We start from the raw sequence: 27,572 nt of genomic DNA, 5'->3' as shown, positions 1-27,572 counted from the left end.
GGACAATTTTGACACATTTTTGGGACATTGTCATTTTCACAACAAAAAGTGCTATAAAAATGCACTGTTTACTGTGAAAATGCCAATTGCCGTTTAGGAGTTAACCACTAGGGGACACTGTAGGGGTTAAGTGTGACCTCATATGTGTTTCTAACTGTAGGGGGGCGGGGCTGGACGTGTGACGTCAGTGATCGTCTTTCCCTATATCAGGGAAGAGACAATCACTGACATTGCCACAATGAAGAACGGGGAAGGTGTGTTTACACACACCTCTCCCCGTTCTTCAGCTCCAGTGACCGATCGCGGGACACCATCGGCAATCGGGTCCGGGGGTCCTGCGGGCGCGGTCACGGAGCTTTGGACCCCACGGCTGGGCTTAAAGAGACACCTACAGGTACGTGATTGTGCCCAGCCGTGCCATTCTGCCGACGTATATCACCGACCACTCAGATTGCCTAGGCAATCCGAGCAGACGTGAGAGTGGGTACCTATCGGAACTAGGCACCCGCTACCCAAAGTTTATTTTGCCAAATGTGGTAGGGTGAGGAAGACAAAGCAGAGTTTCCTTTTTATGGTGAAATTTGCTTTAGAGCGATACCAAAATCGTCTTGTTTTTTAGTTTAAAAATAACAAACGTTATATTTACCTGCTCTGTGTAGTGATTTTGTAGAGAGCAGCCCAGATTCTCCTCATCTCGGGTCCCTTGGCGGCGCTCCTGGCCCCTCCCCCCTGTTGAGTGCCCCCACAGAAAAGTAGCTTGCTATGGGGGCACCTGAGCCGAGCCGCAGCTCTGTGTGTCCATTCAGACACAGAGCCGTGGTTCGGCCCCGCCCCCTCTCTCCTGATTAGCTGACTGATTTTAATTGACAGCAGTGGGAGCCAATGGCACCCGCTGTGTGTCTCAGCCAATCAGGGGGAAGAGTCCCGGACAGCCAAGTCTCTTGTGCAACATTGCTGGATCAAGGTGGGGCTCAGGCAATTATTAGGGGTGCTGCTGTACACTGAAGGTTGTTTAATCTTAATGCATAGAATGCATTAAGATAGCAAAAACTTCTGCCTTTTGAACCACTTTAAGTATATACTATATTTACCAGGATGAGTATAGAATGAAGCACATCACAGTGCACACTACATAATGTGATGTAAAATAAAGATGTTGATGTAACTAGAATACATTATTAGGTCGGATCTTACAGTGGGTGAAGCTTGTTTACAGATTCATCCTCATGGGTTCTCTGCAGGTCTAACTGGATCTTTTTAATGAGAGGAAGACAGTAACCGACTGCAATCTCCAGTTTCTCCTCTTTATTTATCCCATATTCCTGGAAGACAAGCAGCCAGAGTAGAAAATTAAATATACAGAAACCTAAAATAAATCAGTGACATTTGTAAACAACATTGCAACATCAAAAGAGTAAATGAAAAAATAGCCAGCATGCATGAAAATATACAAATATATCTGTGTGTCATTTTTATGCTACAAGCTATGAAATTAACCAAACCAGTACTTAAACACTACTAAACATTTTGGGCCAGATCCTCAAAAGAGATACTCCGACTTAAGTGCTGTTCAGTCTGTGTGTAACTTTGGAAACGATCCTCAAAAGGCTTTTTCCAAAGTTACACAGAAGATCCGGCATGTGTAATTGATTTACACTGCCTAATTTTAGGATGCAGTACCGCATCCGCCGCTGGGGGCATTTCGAGTCGAAATGCCGTTGCTAGTATGCAAATTAGCACTTAAGGCGATCCACAAAGCTTTCTAGCTTCTTTTTTGCGCCGTAAGTGTTATTTTGCAAGTGTAAAATTAGGGCTCGTTTTACAAAGTGTAAAGTTAGTCACACCTTGTAAAGGCCCATTGCAGCGACGGCATTTGGTATGCTTTCCCGAGGGAGAACTCCACGTCAATTTGTAAAAAACAAAACCGGCATGGGTTCCCCCCCAGGAGCATACCAGGCCCTTAGGTCTGGTATGGGTTGTAAGGGGACCCCCCCTACGCCGAAAAATTGACGTAGGGGGTCCCCCTACAATCCATACCAGACCCGTATCCAAAGCACGCTACCCGGCCGGCCAGGAAGGGAGTGGGGACGAGCGAGCGCCCCCCCCCCTCCTGAGCCGTGCCAGGCCGCGTGCCCTCAACATGGGGGGGTTGGGTGCTCTGGGGCAGGGGGGCGCACTGCGGGCCCCCCCACCCCAGAGCACCCTGTCCCCATGTTGATGAGGACAGGACCTCTTCCCGACAACCCTTGCCATTGGTTGTCGGGGTCTGCGGGCGGAGGCTTATCGGAATCTGGGAGTCCCCTTTAATAAGGGGGCCCCCAGATACCGGCCCCCCACCCTAAGTGAATGGATATGGGGTACATCGTACCCCTATCCATTCACCTGGAGGCAAAAAGTAAAAGTTAATAAACACACAACACAAGGCTTTTTAAAATAGTTTATTAATCTGCTCCGGACGCCCCCCCTGTCTTCGTTATTAGCTCAATTACCAGGGGGGGCTTCTTCTTCCGCTCTCCGGGGGTCTTCTTCCACTCTCCGGGGGTCTTCCGCTCTCCGGGGGGGCTTCTCCGGACTCCGGGGGGGCTTCTCCGGACTCCGGGGGGGCTTCTCCGGACTCCGGGGGGGCTTCTCCGGACTCCGGGGGGGCTTCTCCGGACTCCGGGGGGCTTCTTCCATCTTCTCCCCTCTTCCGCTCTTGACTCGGCGAACCCCGGTTCTTCTGCAGCTCTCCGGTGCCTTCTTCTTCAGCGCTGGCTGCCTGCTATGTTTGTGTGTTAGCTCGATTTCAAACAGGCAGCCGGCGCGGTCTTCTGTGGCGTCAGGGTCTTCTGGTCTTCTGTTCTTCCGATGTTGTCTCGTCGCCTGTTGTCGCTGTAATGATGGAAGCGCGCCTTGCATCCCATTTATATAGGCATCACCGTCCCATCATGCTCCGGCAGGTACCCACGTGGTGGGTGCACGTGGGTAGGCACCCACCACGTGGGTACCTACCGGAGCATGATGGGACGGTGATGCCTATATAAATGTGATGCAAGGCGCGCTTCCATCATTACAGCGACAACAGGCGACGAGACAACATCGGAAGAACAGAAGACCAGAAGACCCTGACGCCACAGAAGACCGCGCCGGCTGCCTGTTTGAAATCGAGCTAACACACAAACATAGCAGGCAGCCAGCGCTGAAGAAGAAGGCACCGGAGAGCTGCAGAAGAACCGGGGTTCGCCGAGTCAAGAGCGGAAGAGGGGAGAAGATGGAAGAAGCCCCCCGGAGTCCGGAGAAGCCCCCCCGGAGTCCGGAGAAGCCCCCCCGGAGTCCGGAGAAGCCCCCCCGGAGAGCGGAAGACCCCCGGAGAGTGGAAGAAGACCCCCGGTGAGCGGAAGAAGAAGCCCCCCCTGGTAATTGAGCTAATAACGAAGACAGGGGGGGCGTCCGGAGCAGATTAATAAACTATTTTAAAAAGCCTTGTGTTGTGTGTTTATTAACTTTTACTTTTTGCCTCCAGGTGAATGGATAGGGGTACGATGTACCCCATATCCATTCACTTAGGGTGGGGGGCCGGTATCTGGGGGCCCCCTTATTAAAGGGGACTCCCAGATTCCGATAAGCCTCCGCCCGCAGACCCCGACAACCAATGGCAAGGGTTGTCGGGAAGAGGTCCTGTCCTCATCAACATGGGGACAGGGTGCTCTGGGGTGGGGGGGCCCGCAGTGCGCCCCCCTGCCCCAGAGCACCCAACCCCCCCATGTTGAGGGCACGCGGCCTGGCACGGCTCAGGAGGGGGGGGGGGGCGCTCGCTCGTCCCCACTCCCTTCCTGGCCGGCCGGGTACCGTGCTTTGGATACGGGTCTGGTATGGATTGTAGGGGGACCCCCTACGTCAATTTTTCGGCGTGGGGGGGTCTCCTTACAACCCATGCCAGACCTAAGGACCTGGTATGCTCCTGGGGGGGGAACCCATGCCGGTTTTTTCTTTGAAAATTGGCATGGAGTTCTCCCTCAGGAATGCATGCCGCTGTCATTTTTTTTTTCCCCGACGCAACTTTAAGCCGTCGCGATCCTCAAAACTCGGCGTAACGTAACTTCGCGCATGCGCAGTACGGCCGACGCGCATGCGCAGTACGGCCGCCGCGGGAGCGCGCCTCATTTAAATGGGACTCGCCCCATTTGAATAGGAACGCCTTGCGCCGGCGGAATTTTAGTTACACAGCCTGAAATTTCTAGATAAGTGCTTTGTGGATCAGGCACTTAGGTAGAAACTTTAAGCCAGTGTAACTTAAATTGGATTTTTTAAGTTACGTCAGGTTTTTGTGGATCTGGCCCTTTATTCTTAGCGAGACCATCCCATTACCAAAAGCAGACCTCAATGCAGCTGCTGGCATTATTCAAATGTAACCACTTAAAGTCCAGGATGCCATATGACGTCCACCTAGGGAGAAGTGGTTAAAAAAACACCACTGTCCCCACAGTCCTAATCATGACTGCATAAAACGTCCTTTAATTTTAGGATTTTCCAACACATTTCCAGAAAATGATTAGCTCCCAGAAGCAACGGCATGCCCGCGAAGGGAAGATGTTGTAAATACAATAAAAAAAAATATAACTGGGATAAATTTACCCCCTTTGTGTGAGCACTGAGGCCCCTTTCACACCTGAGCATTGTTCAGCAAACCCATATATATCAATGGTGGTTGCCACACATGAACACTCGGGTGCTTGCAGCTTCATGCCCGATGCTCCAAAAGCTACTCAAGCTACTTTTGAGGCAGAACTGGGCCTTTTTGGCCCCAATTGACATGGGAAAGCCTGTAAACATACAAATCAAGTATTTTCAGTTGCATTTCAGGCATTTTGTAGCCTATGAGAACAAGTCTTATCCCCTGGCACTTTCCATTGGCTAAAACGAAAACACCTAACGTTTGAAATGTTTCAAATATGCTTGTATACGCAAGCAAAAATTCTTAAATAAAAATGTCTGAAAATCGATCTGTGTAAATCAAATAAAGGAGAGCGCACATCAGCCATAGTGTGACACAGTTTATTAAAATCCAAAATGACCACCTTCAATCCATACACTCACATTTTGTAATATACAGGGAGTGCAGAATTATTAGGCAAGTTGTATTTTTGAGGATTAATTTTATTATTGAACAACAACCATGTTCTCAATGAACCCAAAAAACTCATTAATATCAAAGCTGAATATTTTTGGAAGTAGTTTTTAGTTTGTTTTTAGTTTTAGCTATTTTAGGGGGATCTCTGTGTGTGCAGGTGACTATTACTGTGCATAATTATTAGGCAACTTAACAAAAAAAAAATATATACCCATTTCAATTATTTATTTTTACCAGTGAAACCAATATAACATCTCAACATTCACAAATATACATTTCTGACATTCAAAAACAAAACAAAAACAAATCAGTGACCAATATAGCCACCTTTCTTTGCAAGGACACTCAAAAGCCTGCCATCCATGGATTCTGTCAGTGTTTTGATCTGTTCACCATCAACATTGCGTGCAGCAGCAACCACAGCCTCCCAGACACTGTTCAGAGAGGTGTACTGTTTTCCCTCCTTGTAAATCTCACATTTGATGATGGACCACAGGTTCTCAATGGGGTTCAGATCAGGTGAACAAGGAGGCCATGTCATTAGTTTTTCTTCTTTTATACCCTTTCTTGCCAGCCACGCTGTGGAGTACTTGGACGCGTGTGATGGAGCATTGTCCTGCATGAAAATCATGTTTTTCTTGAAGGATGCAGACTTCTTCCTGTACCACTGCTTGAAGAAGGTGTCTTCCAGAAACTGGCAGTAGGACTGGGAGTTGAGCTTGACTCCATCCTCAACCCGAAAAGGCCCCACAAGCTCATCTTTGATGATACCAGCCCAAACCAGTACTCCACCTCCACCTTGCTGGCGTCTGAGTCGGACTGGAGCTCTCTGCCCTTTACCAATCCAGCCACGGGCCCATCCATCTGGCCCATCAAGACTCACTCTCATTTCATCAGTCCATAAAACCTTAGAAAAATCAGTCTTGAGATATTTCTTGGCCCAGTCTTGACGTTACAGCTTGTGTGTCTTGTTCAGTGGTGGTCGTCTTTCAGCCTTTCTTACCTTGGCCATGTCTCTGAGTATTGCACACCTTGTGCTTTTGGGCACCCTAGTGATGTTGCAGCTCTGAAATATGGCCAAACTGGTGGCAAGTGGCATCTTGGCAGCTGCACGCTTGACTTTTCTCAGTTCATGGGCAGTTATTTGGCGCCTTGGTTTTTCCACACGCTTCTTGCGACCCTGTTGACTATTTTGAATGAAACGCTTGATTGTTCGATGATCACGCTTCAGAAGCTTTGCAATTTTAAGAGTGCTGCATCCCTCTGCAAGATATCTCACTATTTTTGACTTTTCTGAGCCTGTCAAGTCCTTCTTTTGACCCATTTTGCCAAAGGAAAGGAAGTTGCCTAATAATTATGCACACCTGATATAGGGTGTTGATGTCATTAGACCACACACCTTCTCATTACAGAGATGCACATCACCTAATATGCTTAATTGGTAGTAGGCTTTCGAGCCTATACAGCTTGGAGTAAGACAACATGCATAAAGAGGATGATGTGGTCAAAATACTCATTTGCCTAATAATTCTGCACTCCCTGTATGTGTAATATATGTGCAAGCATATAAAACGCCTCAGTCTCCTCTCACTGGATTGCTACTTTGGCAATTCCCTGCTCCCAGCTGAATCCTAAACAGCCAACAGGCAGTTCACAGACTGTCTGGATTCACTGCGCATGTGCACGGTCCAGCTGGCGCTGCAAACCGATGTAGTAACCCACAGAACAAAGGAGAGCAAAGGAGAGGTGACGTCTGGGTTGCTATGATGACGCATTTCAGAGGCATGGCCTTCTTTATCAAGTGTGACATGAAGGTTTTTATATTGGATTTCAATAAACAGCGTCACACTAGGGCATATGTGCACTCACCTTTATTGTTTTTTACACAGATGCATCCCCACCACCCAGTGGATCATCAAGAGAGTTGCAGCGCCACAGTGAATGATGAGTATTTACTAAGTGGACTACAGCTTCTATCATGCTGTGGTTTTTCATTTTGACCAGTGTAACCTCTAGCGGTTTGTATTGTTGGATTTTTGGAAAATCGCTCTGCCCAGGTGTGACTACAGCCTTACATGTGATTTTGGAGACATTTTTTTCTGTGCACATGTGCATGTTTTTTTTTCCAAGCACATTCAGGCTTAAAGGGGTTGTAAAGGTAAAGACATTTTTCCCTAAATAGCTTCCTTTACCTTAGTGCAGTCCTCCTTCACTTACCTCATCCTTCGATTTTGCTTTTAAATGTCCTTCTTTCTCCTGAGAAATCCTCACTTCCTGTTCTTCTGTCTGTAACTCCACACAGTAATGCATTGCTTTCTCCCTGGTGTGGATTGTCGTGCTCGCCCCCTCCCTTGAGGGTGCGAGCAGGAGAGTCAGGACGCCCACTAACACACAGCTCCTTTCTCTATCTGCAACATATAGAGCATCCTGACTCTCCTGCTCGCCCCCTCCCCCTTCAAGGGCGAGTCAGGACGCTCTATACATTGCAGATAGAGAAAGGAGCTGTGTGTTAGTGGGCGTCCTGACTCACCGGCTCGCCCCCTCCCCCCTCAAGGGAGGGGGCGGCATTACACTCCACACCAGGAAGAAAGCCTCGCATTACTATGTGGAGTTACAGACAGAAGAACAGGAAGTGAGGATTTCTCAGAAGAAATAAGGACATTTAAATGCAAAATCGAAGGATGAGGTAAGTGAAGGAGGACTGCACTAAGGTAAAGGAAGCTATTTAGGGAAAACATTTTTTACCTTTACAACCCCTTTAAGCATCTTTGTTTTAGCCAATCGAAAGCTATTTACTAGGAAGAGGAAATGGTAGTTAAAGTGGAGTTCCACCCAAAAAAAAAGAAAACACATTTTAAAAGCCTATATGAGCGATTACATTTGGCCATGAAACGTACCTGTGGGATTACAACATCTGCTAATGATTTGGAAAGTTTGAAAAGCTCATCTGTTCCTTCCAGGGCCAAGCTGCTGTTGTGCTGAACATCATACTTGACGCAATCATAAATGTCGGGAATCTTGCTTATGTCATAACGTCCATTTTTCATTCGGAAATCTCTTTCCAACTTACTCCATCGTTGTAACATCAGCTCTAGAGTCTCACTATGGTACAGCTGCAGGTCTACAGCAAAAATTTAATAAAATCTTAAACTTCAGAGAAGTACAATCATGTGAAAAAAAAAATTGGTAACGTAGAGTGTACAACTTGCCATTGCCACAAATAGCAATACATCATTAGATGGGTAGTAACTCACGTATAAGTGAAAAGCCATATACTATCTTCAAAACTAAACAATAACTATGCAAAAGTATAGCATCCCATTGTTAATCTAAAAATGTCAGTAAATACAAAGAAACAACACAACTACTTTGAATATAAGGAGAATTTGGAGCCCTGGCTCTATTAATCTAACAGAGCCGGGCGGGCCCGCTGTTAGGAATCGTGGGGCCCTGTACAGCTGACCTGATGGGGGGCCCCCCTTGACACCAGGTTTTGAGCAGTGCACTGCAAACAGAGTGCAGAGTTGAGGAGTGTGCTAAGGTACAGGGTTGAGTAGTCCACTAAGGATAAGCACAGGGTGCAGAGTCCAGGAGTGAGCTGTGTGCAGTGTACAGTGTTAATTTTAACACATGCAAGTGCAATATATTTTTAATAAAGAGTTTTAAAAAACAAAAAACTTTCCACATTCTCTACCCTCTTTTTCCCTGAGCTTTGTGCTGCAGCCCATCGGAGGGAGGAACCCAGATGACAACAGGGAGCGACGGCCACGCTAGGATTCTTAAAGTGCACCAGAGGCATCTACTCATTTGTGGTTATGTTTACAATTAGAGGGTCATACCTGGTAAGCTTATATCTCATCACTTCAGGTTAAGGTTGTGGATCCATTGCGGCACTTTTTGTCACCAGCTCTCTGCTCACGATCAGTCTCGGCTCTCTGCTCTGCCCCCACCCCGCTGTCTGATGAAAACCCCTTTTAGCCTGCTGTCTACTGAGGACGGGTACTCCTGTGATCCAAAAAAGAAGTACAGCCAAACATGCTTTGGCTGTACTCCTCCTTTAATGGCTGCTGCTTTTACTTCACCAAGGACTTTTTTGCTCTTTTGGGACTCTAGACTCAGCATAATACATGTCTTTTTCCCTTTTTTGGATTTATTCACTTTTGCAGAGTTTATACCTTTTTTTTATGGTCTATATGAGTAGCAAAACACGTAAAATTTGGATTTGTGTACATAAGGCGATATCCATCATTGTGTTTGCTGCTACATTTTGTTTGTTCACCTATTTTTCATACATTTGCGCAGTTTTTCTTTATTTATTGTGACGTATGTCAGCACAAAGAACCTGTCAGGAGGCATAGGTATACACCACTTCTAGAAGGGCCAAATTACAGATATTTTTGGGCCCTTATAGCTTGAATAGAGTGCAGATTGGAGGAAAGGGTGGTCACATCACCATAAAGTTTCTTCTTTTGCAAGTGGTGCTTTTTCAACCCAGAGTCACTATAAATCATGAAAAGGTTTCTCTTTAATACAAAGAGAGACTAGAACTATGGTTGTGCAGCTATATTTCACCTGCAGATTTTGGATCCTCCAGACGCTGTTGAATCTGAGAAGTGAGACTTTCTAGGAGGGAGAAGACCTGGTCGCAAATTTTCACTGGGTTCTTTATTGCTTCCATGGAGTTAATCAAAGATATGCTGCTAGTCGGGGCCAGCTATAAAAGTAACAAAGAAAAGTAACTGAGGAAAAGGCAAAACAAAGATTTTATATTTAATGCTGACATTCAAAGATAAGTAAAGAAAAAAACTCAGTGTGCACCCTTACACTTCTTTCACAAGGGCAGCAGACTTCACTTCCCTCTGAAAAGTGATTAAGATGGAGCGTCTTTTCAGACTGAGGTTTACAGACGGTCGTGAGGACTTTAATTTTTTTGACCACGCTGGGTAAATTTGACAGCCGGTGCCATAAAAATTAGAGCATTATGGCCCAGATAAAGTGCTTTATGCAGCCCCTAGTCTAAACAAGCAGTTAACCCTTGCAGTGCAGATGCAGCCCCATTGCAAGGGAGATATTTCAGGGTTACCAGAGTAGGGCTTTAACTTCTTCGGTCCCAGTTTTCTTTTAAAAGTTTTCCATTTTATTTATTATTCTGAACCTGAGATCTTCTAACACTTAATTTCTTCTGGGAGAATGAACATCACAGTGAATCTAGTAACAAATATATTTTTTTATGTTAAAGCTAAACTTCACCCAAAAGGGGAAGTCCTGCTCTTCGTCATCCTCGGGTAAAAGAGAAGGCTCTTCTTTTACATGTGGCATTTTTTTTTTTGGAAGGGGAGCGAGTACCCGATTTTGACAGGTACCTGCTCCCCCAAATCCGGTCAGTCCGCTGCAGCGATCTGAGAGGAAGTTTGACCCCCCCCCCCCCCACTACTTCCCCTGCAGCCTTCTGGGACACATCACAGGTCCTAGAAGACTGCAAGACCAATTACAAAGCACAGTGCAGCTCACTGCGGCTTCACTGTCGGTTTCCCTTAGTAATGATGCCAGGGCCTGGACATAAAGCAGATTGAAAAATCGGCTTGTGGGAGAACAGTGCTGGATTCGGGGGACAGGCAAGTGTCCTTACATTAAAAGTCAACAGCTACAGTATGTGCAGCTGCTACAAAGTAACGGTCTGACCATCAGGGGAATTTTGAAACATTATACAGTTGCTGTATATTGTGATAGGTCAGAAATGCATTCAAGCAAACTTGCACAGTTACCAGAAAGTTTAACCACTTCCATACTGTGCGAATTCCAGCAATCCTCTCCTATATGTAAGAATCATTTTTTTGGCTAGAAAATTACTCACAACCTCCAAACATTGTATATGTTTTTTAGCAGAGACGCTAGGGAATAAAATGGTGGCCATTGCAACTTTTTAAGTCACACGGTATTTGCGCAGTAATTTTTCAAACAAGTTTTTTGGGGGGTAAATTTTTTTTCCAATAATAAAAATAAGTACATTTAGCACAATTTATTTTTATCTAATATAACAGATGATGTTACACTGAGTAAATACATACCTCACATGTCACGCTTTCAAATTGCGAACACTCGTGGAATGGCGCCAAACTTTGATGCGTAAAAATCTCCATAGGCGACGCTTTTTTTTTTTTTTTTTTACAGGTTACCTGTTTAGAGTTACAGAGGAAGTCTTGGGCTATAATTATTGCTCTCGCTCTAATGTTCGCAGTGATACCCCATATGTGTGGTTTGAATGTCATTTAAATACGTGGAGGCGACTTGCGTATGAGTTCGCCTTTTGCATGCAAGCACACATTTTTTTTACACTTTCCCCTTTTTTTTTTATAAACGATCTCGGCCTTTCCAGCCAAGGCCCCGGCAAAGTGTTCCCTTCGGCCGGCCCAGATGCAAAGTGATAACATCGTGCCGGGGCCTCCGAGATTAATGGAGACTGCTGGGGCCACCTGACCCTCGATATTCTGTATGGCTAACTTCCGGCACTGGCAGGTTCCTTCTCCGGCTCTCCGATTGCACGGGCGAGCCGGTAGAGTCACCGGAGGGCGGCGGAAGGAGGCTGAACAACCGGCAGCATTCAGATATCCCCACTGAAAGCCCAGGACATCATATAACGTACTGTGGTACGGAAGTGGTTAAAATTAATTTAGCTTGTTGACTACAATGTTACGTTCCATGAGGCTGAACAAGTGAAGGAGGATCCTCCCTTCAACTATGAATTTCTGTGCCCCTGTGCAAAGGGACTAAATGTTTACCAGTGGAGTCATGGTGATGCTATTGGAATAAATAGGGGATTAAAAGGTGGGATGTGGCAGGGAACAGAGGCAAAATTCTGCTAGCAAATTCCTGCCCTACTAAGACACTTTTTGTGTAAGCAAAGCAATTTATCAAGATCTCATAATACCAGGCTACAGGTAGCCTACCCTTTCTTGATCATCCTTGGTGAATTCAGCATCCTTATGCATAATCTCATGGAGATGAGCCTTCACTTTCTGTTGACTGCTGCTCAGAGAATCACTGTCCAGGAGTCCGTTCATGTTTGCACTCTTGACCATCTGAACCAGGATTGGAGTAAGCTCACCTTCCAGTGCTAGGAGACCCTGTAAACATTTTCAATGTTAGAACAATTAGAGATTTTTAAACCAATGTTATTTGAGAATAAAAATAAATGTTATTTCATTTACTGCCTGCAATCATGAGAGATCTCACTTTCCCTGTTGGAAGTTTTCTGATTAAATTGGACAACAAAGCTTTTGCTTCCAGAACATTCTTCAGAGTATCTTATAGCTTATCAACTGCAAATCACGAAAATAACCTATCATTTAATCCATGGAATCTTCAGTTTTTTTCAATACTTGTTGACTGTGCTGCATACATGAAACAAAAAACATGAAAACAGAACGATTGCTGAAGCACGTCCAGTGTACCAAGTACAACTGGAATATCGGTGGAGATCTAGGACATAGTGGGTCTGCTGCTTGAATCACAGCTCAGATATACCAAGTACTGTTGTTACCCATAGGAATATGACAGCTGTGCAAGACAGTCACATTACATTTAAAAGAATTGTACTCACAGAAACTGATCCAGCGGCTACACAGCTACCGGATTACTTTCTTGTACAAATATTTTTACTATTTTTTATGAAAAACAAGAACAAAGAAGCATCCAATCTGCCCACACAGGGGCTTGGAATAACAGCAAACCTCAGAGCAAGGCTTCACATACTGTCAAACAAGTAAAAGAAAACTTTGGTTACATGCAAAAAACCCAAACAGTTGAACAGCAGGGTCAGGGAAAATCTGCAAGGATATCAGTGTCAAACCTGGATGAGCTAAAGTACTGGGGAATGATACAGTACCATTACGCACTCAGGGAGTGCAAAATAATCATAAATAAAAAGAGGGGGGACGACACCCCCAAAAAGAGTATAAAAAAATAAAAGAAGAAGCAGACAAAACAAAAAAGAGGGGGGGCTAGCAGAACGAAGAAAAGGAGAGGAAGGACAAAGGAAACATGGACAAAGGAAACATGGGATCGTCAGGAAGGTCAGTCATGAGCGTCCAATGCTAGATGGAGGAAGTGAGAGGAAGGCGTATTAAAGCCAAGGTTCCCAAATCTTCAAAAATCTGGTGTGAGAGTCCTTAAAGGAACACTAAAGGTTCGTTTTTTATTAGATAAATTGATTGCTGTAAGCTAGAGCATTTAAATATCACTTACCTTGTTTTTCCTTTTGACCTCCAAAATACAGTAATCCAGGTTTGAAAATGCCATTTCCTGTCACTCCTCTTCTTGCTTTCCACCAGCATCTGAGCAGTTTTGCATGGTGGAAAGCAGAATGTGCTCACCCCCTCCCTATGACTACAGCCCCGTGTGACGATGCTCTCTTATCCCTCACAGGCATGGAGGCTAAGCCTAATAGGAACTGTAGTTCCCATTAGGCCATGATGTAGCAAGAATGAATGCGCACCGCAAACCAGGAAGTCAGTGAAAATAATGATTCAGGAGTGCTGGAGGTGAATAAAACAGCTCGATTTCAACAGGTATCAAACTAGTTATAATGCAAAACATTACTTTTTACTTTATCAGCTACTGTCAGACTTTAATTTAAGAGGAAAATATTTTTGTCTTTACAACCCCTTTAAGAATGCTAGACATTTGTTTGTTTAGCATATGATCTCTAATGCACTGGAAAGAAACGGTAGGCTTCCTCCAGGCCTGGGCAATTGTCCTCTTGCCAGACAAGAACAGATATGTTGCCAACTTTTGCGGACGAGCATAGAGGCCTGGCATAGGGCAGTGCAGCAGGGCTAAATTAGCATCCTTTTGGATAGTCAGATGAAATGGAGTGTGTGGTAGGCCGAAGACTCTGGACCAAAAGCCTGTCCCAACTGCTCCTAAACGTCCATTTACCAGCAGCAGTGTACATGAGGCCTTACAGCAGTGGCAGTAAAAAGATAAAACACATCATACAAATTTTACACTGTATTGCCATACATTTGTGGACACCTGGCCATCACACCTATTTGAGCTTGTTGCACATCCCGTACCAAAGCCATGGGCATCAATATAGAATTGACCCACCACCTGGGGTCAGGTATTGATAATAGGTTTGATGTCTGAGTTCTATGCCAGAAACTCGAGTTCCTCCACACCAATCCCATCAAACCTCGTCTTTGTAGGCCTTTACATTCATGCTGGAATAGTAAGAAACTTTCCCAAACTTATTGCACAGTTGTTACAATGTCCACAATGTCTTCTCTAAAATCAATCATTTTGAGGGGTGTTCACAAACCTTTTGGCCATATAGCGTATAAATCGATACATTATATGTGGTTTTCAGTTAATCACTAGCTTCCATAATAAGTATGTGTCTGATGTTTTGGTTTCATCTTAAAAACAATGGCCCAGATTCAGAGAGCAATTGCGCCTGCGTAACCATAGTTACGCAGCGCAATTGCTGACTTGCGCCGGCGTTACGAATGCTCCTGATTCAGGAACATCGGAACGCCGACTGCAGCCTAAAATCTGCGTGGCATAAGGCTCTTATGCCACGCATATTTTAGGCTGCATTCTTGCGTTGGCCGCTAGGGGGCGCTCCCATTGTGCTCAGTGTATAGTATGCAAATTGCATACTAACACCGATTCACAAGGTTGCACGAGCCCTGCGTACGCAAGTTACGTCGTTTCCGTACGGCGTGTTTAGCGTAAGGCTGCCCTTTCTAATAGTAGGGGCAGCCAATGCTAAAGAATACCCGTCGTTCACTTCCCGCGTCGCGATATTTGAAATCTACGTCGTTTGCGTAAGTGATTCGTGAATGGCGCTGGACGCCATTCACGTTCACTTGGAAGCAAATGACGTCCTTGCGACGTCATTTGCCGCAATGCACGTCGGGAAAGTTTCCCTGCGGAGCATGCGCGCTACGATCGGCGCGGGAACACGCCTAATTTAAATGATTCCCGCCCCCTACGGGATCATTTAAATTGCGTGCTCTAGTGCCGGGCAATTTTGCCGGCGCGCCCTCGCAATTTACGGAACTACTGCTCCGTGAATCGAGGGCAGCCTAACAAATTTTCGGGGGCGCAGGGCAAAATCGTTGCCCTGCGCCTCCGCAAAAAAAAACGCAAATCTCTTTGAATCTGGGCCAATATTGATGACCATTTGTAGTGGACAAGCACTGCAAATTAATAAACATCGCTCCTCGGTTTTTATACCTTTTTGTATTATTTGTATAATTACCTTTGCAAAAGCTGCAGCAGTCATTTGTACTCGACCCTCATCTGATGCATAAATCTTGAGGTCATGACGGTAAGTGCTGTGTAGTCGCAGAAGTCCACAGCCTGGAAACCCTGCATAATCTCCTGCAATTTATTAGCAAAGTCTTTATTTATAAAACAGAATTAGTCAATGGTATTTTATGCAAATTGCAGAACATGAAATTAAACCAAAAACAAATCAAGAATGGATCCGTTAAACATAATTCTATAAAAATGCTTGGAAGTCCTATACATTGTCTTTAATCCTGTGGATGATGTTGGGGGTGGTGTGGGGAGGAGAGAGTGGAGTGCATCTAGTCTATTTATCTGTCTATTGTTAATGTCCCTGTCTTGTAAACTGTATTGGTTCCATGTGTCTTCTATTTTGCAAAACACAAAAAAAGAAAAAAATGCTGTAGAAGTAATGGAAACTTATTTTCTGTACAAATATACCGACTTTTGTAAAATGGTAAACATTTTTAGCCGGACCATTGGTGGAGTTTTAAAAATAAAGAGCCTCCCATATGCTCAACCAACATCCACCCAAAAATGAGGTCACACTTAACTCCTAAACTGCAATTGTCATTTTAACAGTAAACAGTGAATTTTTATAGCACTTTTTGCTGTGAAAAGGACAATGGTCCCAAAAATGTGTCAAAATTGTCTGATGTGTCCGCCATAATGTCGCAGTCACAAAAAAAAAAAATGCAATAAAACTATCCCCTATTTTGTAAGCGCTATAAATTTTGCGCAAACCAATCGATAAACGCTTATTGCGATTTTTTTACCAAAAATATGTAGAAGAATACGTATCGGCTTAAACTGAGGGAAAAAAGCTTTTTTATATATTTTTGGAGGATATTTATTATAGCAAAAAGTAAAAAAAAAATTTTTTTTCAAAATTGTCGCTCTATTTGTTTATAGCGCAAAAAATCAAAACCGCAGAGGTGATCAAATACCACCAAAAGAAAGCTATATTTGTGGGCAAAAAAGGATGCCAATTTTGTTTGGGAGCCACGTCGTACGACCGCGCAATTGTCAGTTAAAGTGACGCAGTGCCGAATCGCAAAAAGGGGCAAGGTCCTTAACCTGCATAATGGTCCGGGTCTTAATTGGTTAAGCTGGAGATAGTTGGATCAAATCTCAACCAGTTCAGCAGTTTGATCCATCTATGGGCAACCAAGCCCATAGCTCAGTACAACCAGCCTGTTGAATTTTTTTTCATGCAATCGCTACCAGCAGCTATAGCCGTCAGCAATAATCTTTGTGTTCTGTTGGCAGGGAACGCTCCTCGCCAGCAGAACACAAAAGCGTTGAAGGAGGGATTCCCCCCATCAACACACACCCATAGTGGAAGAAAAGAAAACTGCAGTCTTAGAAATACCCCAAAAAGAGTTTTAGGCAGGCACAAAGTAACATGGCATTGCCAATACCACAAGTTGTCTGAACAAATCAAAGTATGACATGTAAGATAATAACATGAATGTTAAAAGGTAACACAGCTAAGCATTTAATGATCTTTGAGAACAACTGCTTCTCCAGAGCTTCTCCTGCATCTGGACCTGCCCCATGCTAGGCAGATTTTGGACCAAGGTGTTTAAAAATCAAAACGCATCCTATTCAATTGTCCTTTTCCTAAAGAACCTTGCTCCTCTCCATCTCAAACCTCCCTTTCTCATTAATCCAAATTCAATCTAGTATGCGATTTTAGTGGCCAAACAAACCATCACTAAAAGCAAGGAAGAAGCCATCTGTATATTTCACGGAAGGTAAGAAATGCATGGACTTTTTTTTTTTACCAATGATCAACTTACATGGATACCCACAAGAAATCTTCAAATGTGTGGTCCCCATGGATCCAATATGCCCGCGCCTCATTTGATAGTCATATTGCAAGGAACGTATTGCAACTCTGGAGCCTTCTTCCCCCCCCCCCCCCTCTACCCCTTATGTAGTCTCTCTGTTTTGGCTCACTGCTCTTTGCCTTTGGCTCCATTTTCTTTCCTTTCTTCTGTATTTTCTCTACAATTGCAAAACAGTGCCTTGCAGAACACAGATCCTCTTTGTACCAGTTAACAGCAAAAAAAAAAAAGTAAAAAAAAAGAAAAAGATGGAGTACATGGTAATTATACACTTTTAATCCACTGTAAAAGTATTAGTTGTGAATAATACCAAATATGTGACTTTTGTGAAAAATCTTTATAATAAAAGCGAGTGATCTCCTGTGCTCACTAAGCAGCAAGGCAGCCACTTGTCACAGGACCTAGAAGCTAGTGGCGGCCACTGTAGTAGCAGTGCCTACTACATTGATTTCCAGCTTCCACAGGGATTGGACAGGTATGGCATATATGCTTACAATGATCCAAGCTGAACCCATGTAACTATGCAAAAATATGCATACCTAGAATTTATGTTTACCATTAGAACACTGAAAAATACACCAATATCACATGGATGTAACCAACTAACCATGATGTAGCTAAAGCAAAACACAGCATTACATTTTTTTTAAATAATGATCAGTTTTTAGCAATTTTTGTTATTGGTAATGTATTTGTTGTCATTTAGGACAGCCTGAAAACATCTAGATCAGTCATTCTTAAACAGGGTTCTTTCAAAAAAGGTAGGAAGGGGTTCCCTGAACTTTAGCTGATCGACTTTCCCATCTGATGGTGCCTGCATAGTTCCAGATCCAACACCATTTGGCAGAGCCAGCAGCAAGACACCAATTAACTTAACTGTCTGGAAGGGTGTAATTTTGACCATGTGGCAAGGGAGGCACATTCTTCCCAATGACCACCTGTCACGATTGTCACGTCTACCCCAACGCAGGTGGTCAGACACTATAGCTGGCTACTGTGCGCTTTCACCTACAGCAGCCCCCTTTCCCTTAAGGCAAGCAGACCTACCGGTACTTGGTTGCCCCTAGGACTTAAACACAAGGCCATAGAGTCTGGCTACCATGCTAGGGCAGATGCGAACTGAACAATGCAAACAGGTACTTGCAGTTTAACAGATAGGGTGGTTCTAAGACGGTCCAAATAATAAGGCAGGCAGAGTTCTGGAGTGGTCCGATATCTGATCTGGGTCATACACAGGGAAATCCAACAGCAAAGTAGTGTAGGCAAATGGAAGGCTTGATCAAAACAATGCAGTTCTCTGTCTCTAACACAAGCGAGGGATAGAGTGTTCAGTTTGCTTATATCAGGTGACTGACCAGATCAGTCAGTCAACAGGTGAACACAGACAGGGAGGAAAAGCAACAGCCAACACACAGGTGCTGGAATGAGGAACAGGGGTACTAAGTGATCATGACACCACCAATATAAGGGGCATTTTTCCTCATTGACCAACAATGAATTGATTTTGGAGGGATCCCCCAGTACTTGGAAATCATTGCAAGGGTTCTTCTGGAGTAAAAAGGTTAAAGCGTATGTAAGCCCAACATTTCATATTCCTGCTATGTCCCTGCTATGTCCCTGCTGTACCATGTACGAAAAAGTATCACTTCATATTGCTTCCTTTGTGTGAAATCCCTGGTGTTCCTGCCAGTCCCTCTGCTTTCCTATTAAGTGAGTGAGTGAGAAACTTATATAGCGCAACACATGCAAACTGAATCGCCTCTGGGCGCTTAGTATCCTATTCACCTACTGTAGATTTGCCTTCAGAAAATATGGGTTTTTAAGTTTTTTTCTGAAGGCCAGGTGATTTACCTCCATTCCGATGCTGGTTGGTAAAGCGTTCCATAGTCTCGATCCTTGGACTGCAAATCTTCGTTCTCCTTTAGACTTGCATCTGGCTTTGGGTATCTGAAGTAGATTTTGGTCGGTGGATCGGAGAACACGATTGGTGTTGTGACATTTTAATTTTTCGCATAAATATTGGGGGGCAATTCGTTGAACACACTTATGCGTCAAACAGAGTGCCTTAAAAGGTAATTCTGTCTTTTACTGGAAACCAATGAAGGGATCTCAGTGAAGGTGAGATTGATTCCCATGTTTTTTTTCCAGTCACGAGTTGAGCGGCCGTGTTTTGAACGACTTGCAGATGAGTGATTTGGTATTTTGGGAGTCCAAGGTACAGGGCATTAGCATAGTCGAGTCTGGAGTTGATAATTGTTCCCACCACGACTGCTATGTCTTCTTTCGGGATAAAGGGAACGAGTCTACGTAGTAGGCGCAGCAGACGGTGGCATCCGCTGACTACTGACCCTATTTGTGCATCCATTGTCATGTGGGTGTCAAAAATGACTCCGAGACTTTTGACTTTGGTGCTAGGGGTAATGATTTGTCCCAGAATGGGCGGGGGTGTCCATGTAGGTGCGGGACATCTCTTACGATCTCTTATGGTTGGCGTGAAACAGGAGAAGTTCTGTTTTGGAGCCGTTAAGTTTGAGAAAACTCTTCGTCATCCAGTTTTCTATTAAAGTAAGGCATTTCTCTAGTCCGAGATAATGATCCTTGTTGTTGCAGATGCGAAAATAAAGTTGCGTATCGTCCGCGTAGGAATGGTAGAGTAATTTCTGGTTACTGATGATTTCAAAAAGAGGGCGGAGATAGATATTGAATAATACCGGCGACAAAGGGGATCCCTGAGGGACTCTGCATGACACTGTGCATTTTTCAGAAGTGAAAGGACCTAGTTTCACTATTTGCGATCGGTTTTCCAGGAAGGAGGAGAACCAGAGTAAATCCGAGTCTTCGACTCTAGCTACTTCGGCTAGGCGAGTCAGTAATAATTTGTGATCTACTGTATCAAATGCTGCACTTAGGTCCAACAGTACCAGAAGACAAGATTCTCCTTCGTCTGCTGCTATTAAAAACTGACCAGGCTTAGCAGGAGAACACACTGTGCTAGAACTCAGCCTGCTCTCCTCCAATATTCAGACTTGTCCTGACACGCCCCCTCTGCACAGCCATTCACTGGGAAACTCAGTGTACTGCTGCTTCTCCTCCCCTAGCTGTTATGCAGCTGAGAACAGAGTGAATGTAATCACTTTTTTTTATGGACAATAAAAGGGATAAAAAGGGATTTATAATTTTTTTTTTTATATCCATACACAAATGTTTTGTCTCTCGTTTCTATTTTAAAAACTGAATGGGTTGTTTTAAAAAGTGATCATTTACAATCACTTTAAGAAAAGTTGATCTAGATTCTGCTGCTCTGTACCCCATTCTTTCTCTTCTCAAGCATATTGATACCATCTTTGTGCAGAAAACCTAACAAAAAATATCTGGGTGATTGACTTTGCATGCCCATGGGCAATAGCTGTAGAAAAGAAGGTCTTGTTGATTTCTGATTCCTGTAATAATTACAGTAAATCTCCTGAACGATTCATTCACTTAAGTCAAATTGTATACTGTAAATTAGGAAGCATTAACTAGGATTTAAACTTTTTAATAAGAAAATGGTATTTTGTCATTACGCATAAACAGTTTTCCAAAAAACACATATACTGAAAAGTTTTAAGTGTTGCATTACATTGTTAGCCATACAAAAAGACATACAGTACAAAAGGCACAAAACATTCCACGGACGGCACACCATTAGTTTTTTGGTGGGAAAAGGGTTCATACACATTCAAATTATTTTCTTGTATCTGTTACCAGTAAACCAGCACAGGTTTAACTTCATAATGATTGAGAGAAAAAGCAGGTAACAATGTCCGAAAATAAATAGAAACCAATGCTTAGAGATAAAATAATAAGGCCAGGTTATAAAAAAATTACATAAAAACAAAGTCGATTAGGGCGTTAAAAGGTACCACACCATATATTAAAATTCGCATTCTTATTTGTATAATTTTTTTTTAAAGAAGTTTAAAACACAATAGGCCTAACACATAGGTGTTGATGATAAAAAAAACTGCAGTTACATATATTGGCAGGTATTAATATCCATAGCCCCAGACAGGGCCGTCTTTACCGCAGGGCAAATGGGGCAGGTGCCCTGGGCCCTGTCACTGTTGGGGGCCCAAAGCAACCCCCTTTGAAAAAAAAAAAAAAAAAAAAATTTTTTTTTTTTTTTTTTTTTTTTTTTTAGGGGTCCGGAGGCCCCCAGGGGCGCGGAGGACCCCAGGGCCCCAGATGGCAACCCCCCTTTTTTTAATTTATTTTTAAATAAAAAAAATATATATTTTTTTTTATTAAAGGGACAATTTTTTAATATATTTTTATTTTATTTTTTATTAAAGGGCCAATTTTTTTTTTTAGAGGTCTGGGGGTCCCCAGGGGCCCATAGTTCCCCAGGGCCCCGGATGACAACCCCCCCTTTTTTTTATAAAAAAAAAATCTTTATATATATATATATATATATATATATTTATTATTATTATTATTATAGGACCCAGAGGGCCCCGGATGGCAACCCCCCCTTTTTTTTTTTAGAAAAAACATTTTTTTTATATATTTTATTTATTTATATATATTTTTTTTTTATTAAAGGGCTCAGAGGTCCCCATGTGGCAAACACCCTTTATCTTTTTTATAAATGTTTATTTTTTTATTTTTGTTTATATATTTTTTTTATTTATTTTTTATTTAAGGGCCCAGAGGTCCCCAGGGCCCTGGATGGCAACCCCTCCTTTTTTTATATAAATGTTTCTTTATATAGAGGTCCCGGATGGCAACCCCCTTTTTTTTTGTAATTTATTTTTATTAAAAGCAAAATATTAAAGGGCCCAGAGGTCCCCAGGGCCCCAGATGGCAACCCCCTTTTTAAAATATATATTTTATATATATTTTTTATTTCTTTTTTTCTTTTTATTAAAGGGCCCAGAGGTCCCCAGGGCCCCGGATGGCTACACCCCTTTTTTATATATATTTTTCTTTATTTCTTTCTTTTTTTGTAAAGGGCCCCCCCGCTTCTAAATTTGCGGCAGCCCCCCCCCTGCTTCTCAATTTCAGGCGGCAGCACCCCCCATCCCGGTTCTCTGCTCCAGGGGGCCCATGCCTGAAGCTGTGTAAGTGGCCCCATAATTCCTGATGGCGGCCCTGCCTCCCGTTAAGCCCCTGTGCTGCCCACAAATCAGGCTGAAAATCATCAGCGGCACGCAGCCAGTGACAGTACTGCTTCCCTTCCCAGTGTTTTAAAATGTACAGCACCCCTGCCTTCCCTTTAGACGCGCACTTCTCCCTTCCTGCCACTGGGTGCTGCTTGCATATAAAAGTGAATTAGAATGTGATTTTATAACATCCCCAGTTTGCTCTTCCCGAGGCTGACTTCTTCATGTCCTGCTCCTCAAGGTATGTCACTGTTTGCTAATCTATATTGTAAATTGAAGTTTTCTGTAGAGTGTGCCCAAAGTCTTTATAATATTTGATGATTCACTGCAGGTCTGGTCAGTGTTTTAAAAAGTTCCTCTATTTTACACATGGCATGGGGTCACAGCACCGTCTGTCCATTCTGCTTTAGCACCATGGGACCCCATGCCATGCCATGTGTAAAATAGAGGAACTCTTTAAATCAGTAAAGCCTCAGAGCACATGACATTACTGTCTGTATTTAACTGCTTGATGGGCTTATTTTGGGCCTGGCTGGTTCACATGTATGTGTTTTGGCGGCCCACATTTGCGCAGGCACATCAGCCCATTCATTTGAATGGGCCGCCATGCCTGCGTTTCCTGCAAAGAAAAGCGCATGCCTCATGTAATAGGCTGCGCACACGGCACGCCTATGCCCATCAAGCACTGAAATACAGCACTGTCTGTCCATTCTGCTGTCTGCTGTGACTTATCTGCAGTTCCCGCACTGTCAAACTTGCTGCATTTTTAGATGTTTAGGTCACGCTTTTAAAAACACAGTGCGTTTGTGTGTGCAAGAACTGCAGGTAAGTAGCATGGTGCAAAAGCAGAATGGATTTCAAGGCAACTGTATTTTTAAAATGCTGAATGCACCTATTTTCTGCAGGAAACAAAGGCATGGCAGCCCATTCAAATCATTGGGCTGCTGTGCCTGCACAAATCAGGGCCGCCAAAACATACATGTGAACCAGCCAGGTCCAAAATAAGCTGGAGGGGGGCCCAAAAAAAATGTTTGCCCTGGGCCCAAACCATATTAAAGACGGCCCTGGCCCCAGATGATCATATGGCGTGTTCCACACAGGAATCTTCGACACATTACGCAGTGACAAGGCCCACTTCCTCAGGGAGAACTGGCATACATTTCTGTCTTGGATGCTCAATGTACTGTACATGCAACTTTAACCAAAAATGTGGCACTGCAACCACTGCACATCAAGGCACATCAACCAGCCGTACTAAAATATGTATGTTACAATGGAAGGGATTGAATTATTCCCTTAAAAAGGGAACAAAAAGGGTTCCGCCCCCTTGCTGTGAGCGACAGGTTATTTACATATCTCACGCACTAGCATGGAGACAGGCATTATTTTTTAATTTCCACCCCCACTCCCTTTCTGAAGTCACGTGGTTACTTTTCTGGATTTTGACTGGATGTTAGTGATCATAGCAGGATTTAGTGTAAGGAATACACAGGAAAAATGCATGTTGACAAAAGGAGTGTAGAGGAGGGCGGGGAGTCTACTGACATCACGACTCCACCTACCGAGCTCCAGACAAAGGATACACCCACAGAATCTGCAGTTTTTTAGTTCTTATAACAGACAGAGGGGTAAGGATACATGCAGGAGGCATGTATATCCTTATAGATCAGCACTATGGCAGTAGTTTAGAAAGAATGAGAGTGGCTTTACATCCACTTTAACATCTATGGAGACCCTAAACCTAAAGGATAGAATGTTATGATGGAGGAAACCCTTGGGACTTCTTTGGATATGGTTTGCCTTTTTGTAGCCTACTTAAGGCAATAATTCAATATCTTCCATTAAAAAATACATATTTTAGTACGGCTGGTTTGCCTTGATGTGCAGTTCCACATTTTTTTTTTTAAGTTGCATGTTCATTGAGCATCCAGGACAGAGATGTATGTCCGTTCTCCCTGCTGAAGTGGGCCTTGTCCTTGCGAAATGCATGGGAGATTCCTGCATGGATTCCCACATGATCACCTGGGGCTATGGTTAACTGGCAATATATGTAACTGAATTTTTTTTTATAATCAACACCTATGTGTTAGGCCCATTGTGTTTTAAACTTTTTTTTAAAAAAAATGTTGTACAAATAAAAATTAGAATTTTAGGCCCCTTACACACTTGTACGACCTGAAAGTCACATGACTTTGACGCAAAGTGAAACAATGCCTTTGTAATCTTCAATCCTATGGACCTCAAGTCACATCAAAGTCCGACCAAAGTAGTACAGGGAATACCTTGAAGTTGCACAGATATGAATGGTACTCATTGGAAATCTTGGGGTACTTGTCATGCGACTTTGCAGTCCCAAGTTGCAGGAAAAGTCACACAAGTGTGAAAGGGGCCTTTATATATGGTGTGAGAAAAGAAAAAGGGGGGTTCCCCTGGGTGGACTTTTAAGGCACCAATTATATTTCAAAATATACAGGATATTGAAAGTAAAAAAAAGGTTTTATTCACAATTGTACATATTCATCAAAAAAATGTTTAAATATTAAATTAAAATACAGAGTTCCAAAGATTGTCACCATATAGGTAAATACAAGAACCACCTTCTTTACACCCGACGCGTTTCAGGATAACCTTCTTCAGGGGTGTGTAGAGAAGGACAATTAGTTCATGTATTATAAAGGATTGAGCGAGGTGGGGTTCACCGCTCCAGGGAAATCCCAAGTGCAATTGTGGATAAGTCCAGGTGGATGTGGGTGCTGGCAATGCACTAGGCAATGGAAAGAAGCAAAGGTCGGATGGATGGCCGCACACCAAAGAACTCTGGAGTTGTCTTTATTGAAGGAACATGAGCAAACACCGCAAATACACAGCAGAAATCAAAAACAGCCAACATGTTTCACACTTAGTTAGTGCTTATTCATCGCCTGAATAAGCACTGACTAAGTATGCGCCGGTCGGAAGGATGTCAATCAATTAGGAACGCCCAGTCCCGCAGATTACATACCCGGAAGCAGCGGTGAAAATACGGTATGTACGGCAATGAAATAAAAAACAGCCTAATGTTATTCGACAACTCGGCTGAATGTAATGTTAAAACATTTTTTTGGGGAGAACCCCCGCTTTAAATCTTGACAAGTGGGATGTCCCCAAGCAGTGTCAAAAACGAGGGGTGGGAAATACATCAGTAAAACCAATTTTAATCTCTCCCCAAAACAAGCAGAGCTCCTCAACGGAGGAGGTGCAACTTTAAACAGCCACCTAGCGGCCGAAAGAAGCATCAGAAAATGCACTCACAGCAACCATGTAAATTCTGGAAAAAACGTGAACGGACGACCAAGTCGCCGCCTCGCATACCTGTGAGACCGACGCATGATGACGGGGAAAAAAAAAAACAGGAAGCACCAATTGCCCTGGTCGAAAGTACCGTGACCGGAAAGGGAGCCCGCCCCTTAAGACCATAGGCCTGTATGACAGCCTACCTGATCCACCGAGAAATGGTGGTCGACGGGACCGCCAGGCCCTTTTGTGGACCAGACACCTACACAAAAGAGTCAGATCTCCGATCAGCCGAAGCAGGGTGGTACACCCGCGAAGCACGTACCACGCCTAAAGTATGAAAGACAACATCCGTAGGATGCGCCGGCCGAGGACAGAAGGATGGAAGAACAATGTCCTTATTCCGGCAAAAGGCCGAAACCACCCTCGGAAGAAGGGAAGGTCGCGGGTGCACCACCACCTAATCCTTATGGAGGATCAAGCATGGCGGCTTGCAAGACAAGACCGCCAACTCAGAAACCCCTCTAACAGAGGTAAAGGCCTACTAAAGGGGCCACCTTCTGACATAGTGTCAAGAGAGAGTCTCTCTGATGTTACCAAAAGGAAGGTTCCAGAAGAACGGAGAGCACCAGTCAAAACTCATGGGGGGAGAGATGGGCCAAGAGGGGAAAGTATATGACAAACCCCCTGCACAAACAAGGGACCTACCAGGGAACGGGCCGCAAAAAGGCCACTGAAAGAACACAGCCAAGGCTGAAATCTGCCCCCAAACGGTGCTTTAAGCAATTTTTAGACTCCAAGCTGTAAAAACAGCAGGATCCTGGGCACTGAGTACGTCCGTGGACGTCACTCCATCTCTTCGCACCAAGAGATGTAAGCCTGCCAGGCGTGACGGTAGATCCTCCGGAAGAAGACTACCGTGCCCTCAGCATTGTTGAGATGACCGAGTCGAACAAACTCCGGTCTCTTAAAGTCTGGCTTCCAATAGCCATGTTGAGCAAGTCAGTGACTGTACAACAGGATGAAACATGGGACCTCGAGACAGAGGTACCTCCCGCCCTGGCAACTGCCAGGGTAGACGAACCAAGGACGCCGAGGCCAAGCTGGAGCGATTAGAATCATCGGGATCGCCTAAGCCTCCACTCTGTGGAGCAGCTGAGGAAGCAACTACAATAGCGGAACGGCAAAAAATTGCCAATACAGACCCCACAGGGCCATCAGCGCGACTGACCAGATCACTAGACCTGGCCACTAGCTTTGACACCCTTGCGGTGGAGACAAGGGGCCAGGAGATCCATGCCCTGTGAGGCTCACCTCCTGCAAGGGAGCCCAGCACAAAGACCAGACTCCAGTAGCCCGCCTGCTGCTATACCTGAAGGTAAACCGAAGTCACTGAAACCAGATCGGACGACCTTGCAACCTCCTCGACCACGAGGAGAAACTTAAAATAGGACAAAGACCGGTAGACAGGGTCCACAGCACCCGGTGGTTCCAGGCGGTCACCCACCCAGGCACCGGCCAGGCCCGACCCTGGGCAACTACCGAGACCAGACGAGAGTGGGTACATACAGGGAGGTGTGGCCGCAGACCCACGCAAGTCCAGTGACTCAGAGCCGATGGGACCCCCCAGGCCCACAACCCTTGAGGCTGGCATTCGTCGTAAATACTGACCGCTGGAGGAAAGAAACAACTTCCCAGACCGAAGAGTCGGAGATCTGTCACCAACTCAGAAAGACTGACTAGGTGGCGCACCGGAATCTGATGATTTCAGAGACAAGCGATTTTTAACACCTGGACAGTATTTCCCCCGGAAAACCCGAGTGTGGAACTGGGCATACAGTACCGCCGCGAAGGAGGCTACCCACAGGCCCCGGGACCAGCAGGTGCCCAGAGAGAAAACCGATT

At 44.3% G+C, this 27,572-nt stretch overlaps 1 protein-coding gene across 18 annotated transcripts in view; it reads right to left on the bottom strand.

The window, feature by feature from the left end:
- PPIP5K1 (diphosphoinositol pentakisphosphate kinase 1) overlaps positions 1-27,572 on the bottom strand; it is a 239,242-nt gene that overhangs the window by 130,995 nt on the left and 80,675 nt on the right. For all 18 annotated transcript variants that reach the window (XM_040342509.1, XM_040342514.1, XM_040342513.1 and 15 more), the window contains 5 exons: positions 15,375-15,496; positions 12,058-12,234; positions 9,683-9,824; positions 8,008-8,231; positions 1,195-1,322 (listed from right to left, as the gene is read on the bottom strand). In XM_040342509.1, coding sequence (XP_040198443.1) covers positions 1,195-1,322; positions 8,008-8,231; positions 9,683-9,824; positions 12,058-12,234; positions 15,375-15,496 — 793 coding nt within the window. The remainder of the gene's footprint in view (positions 1-1,194; positions 1,323-8,007; positions 8,232-9,682; positions 9,825-12,057; positions 12,235-15,374; positions 15,497-27,572) is intronic.

This window comes from Rana temporaria, chromosome 3, assembly GCF_905171775.1.
Source record: "Rana temporaria chromosome 3, aRanTem1.1, whole genome shotgun sequence".
Taxonomy (NCBI): Eukaryota; Metazoa; Chordata; class Amphibia; order Anura; family Ranidae; genus Rana; species Rana temporaria.
This window is presented reverse-complemented; position numbering and strand designations above follow the sequence as displayed.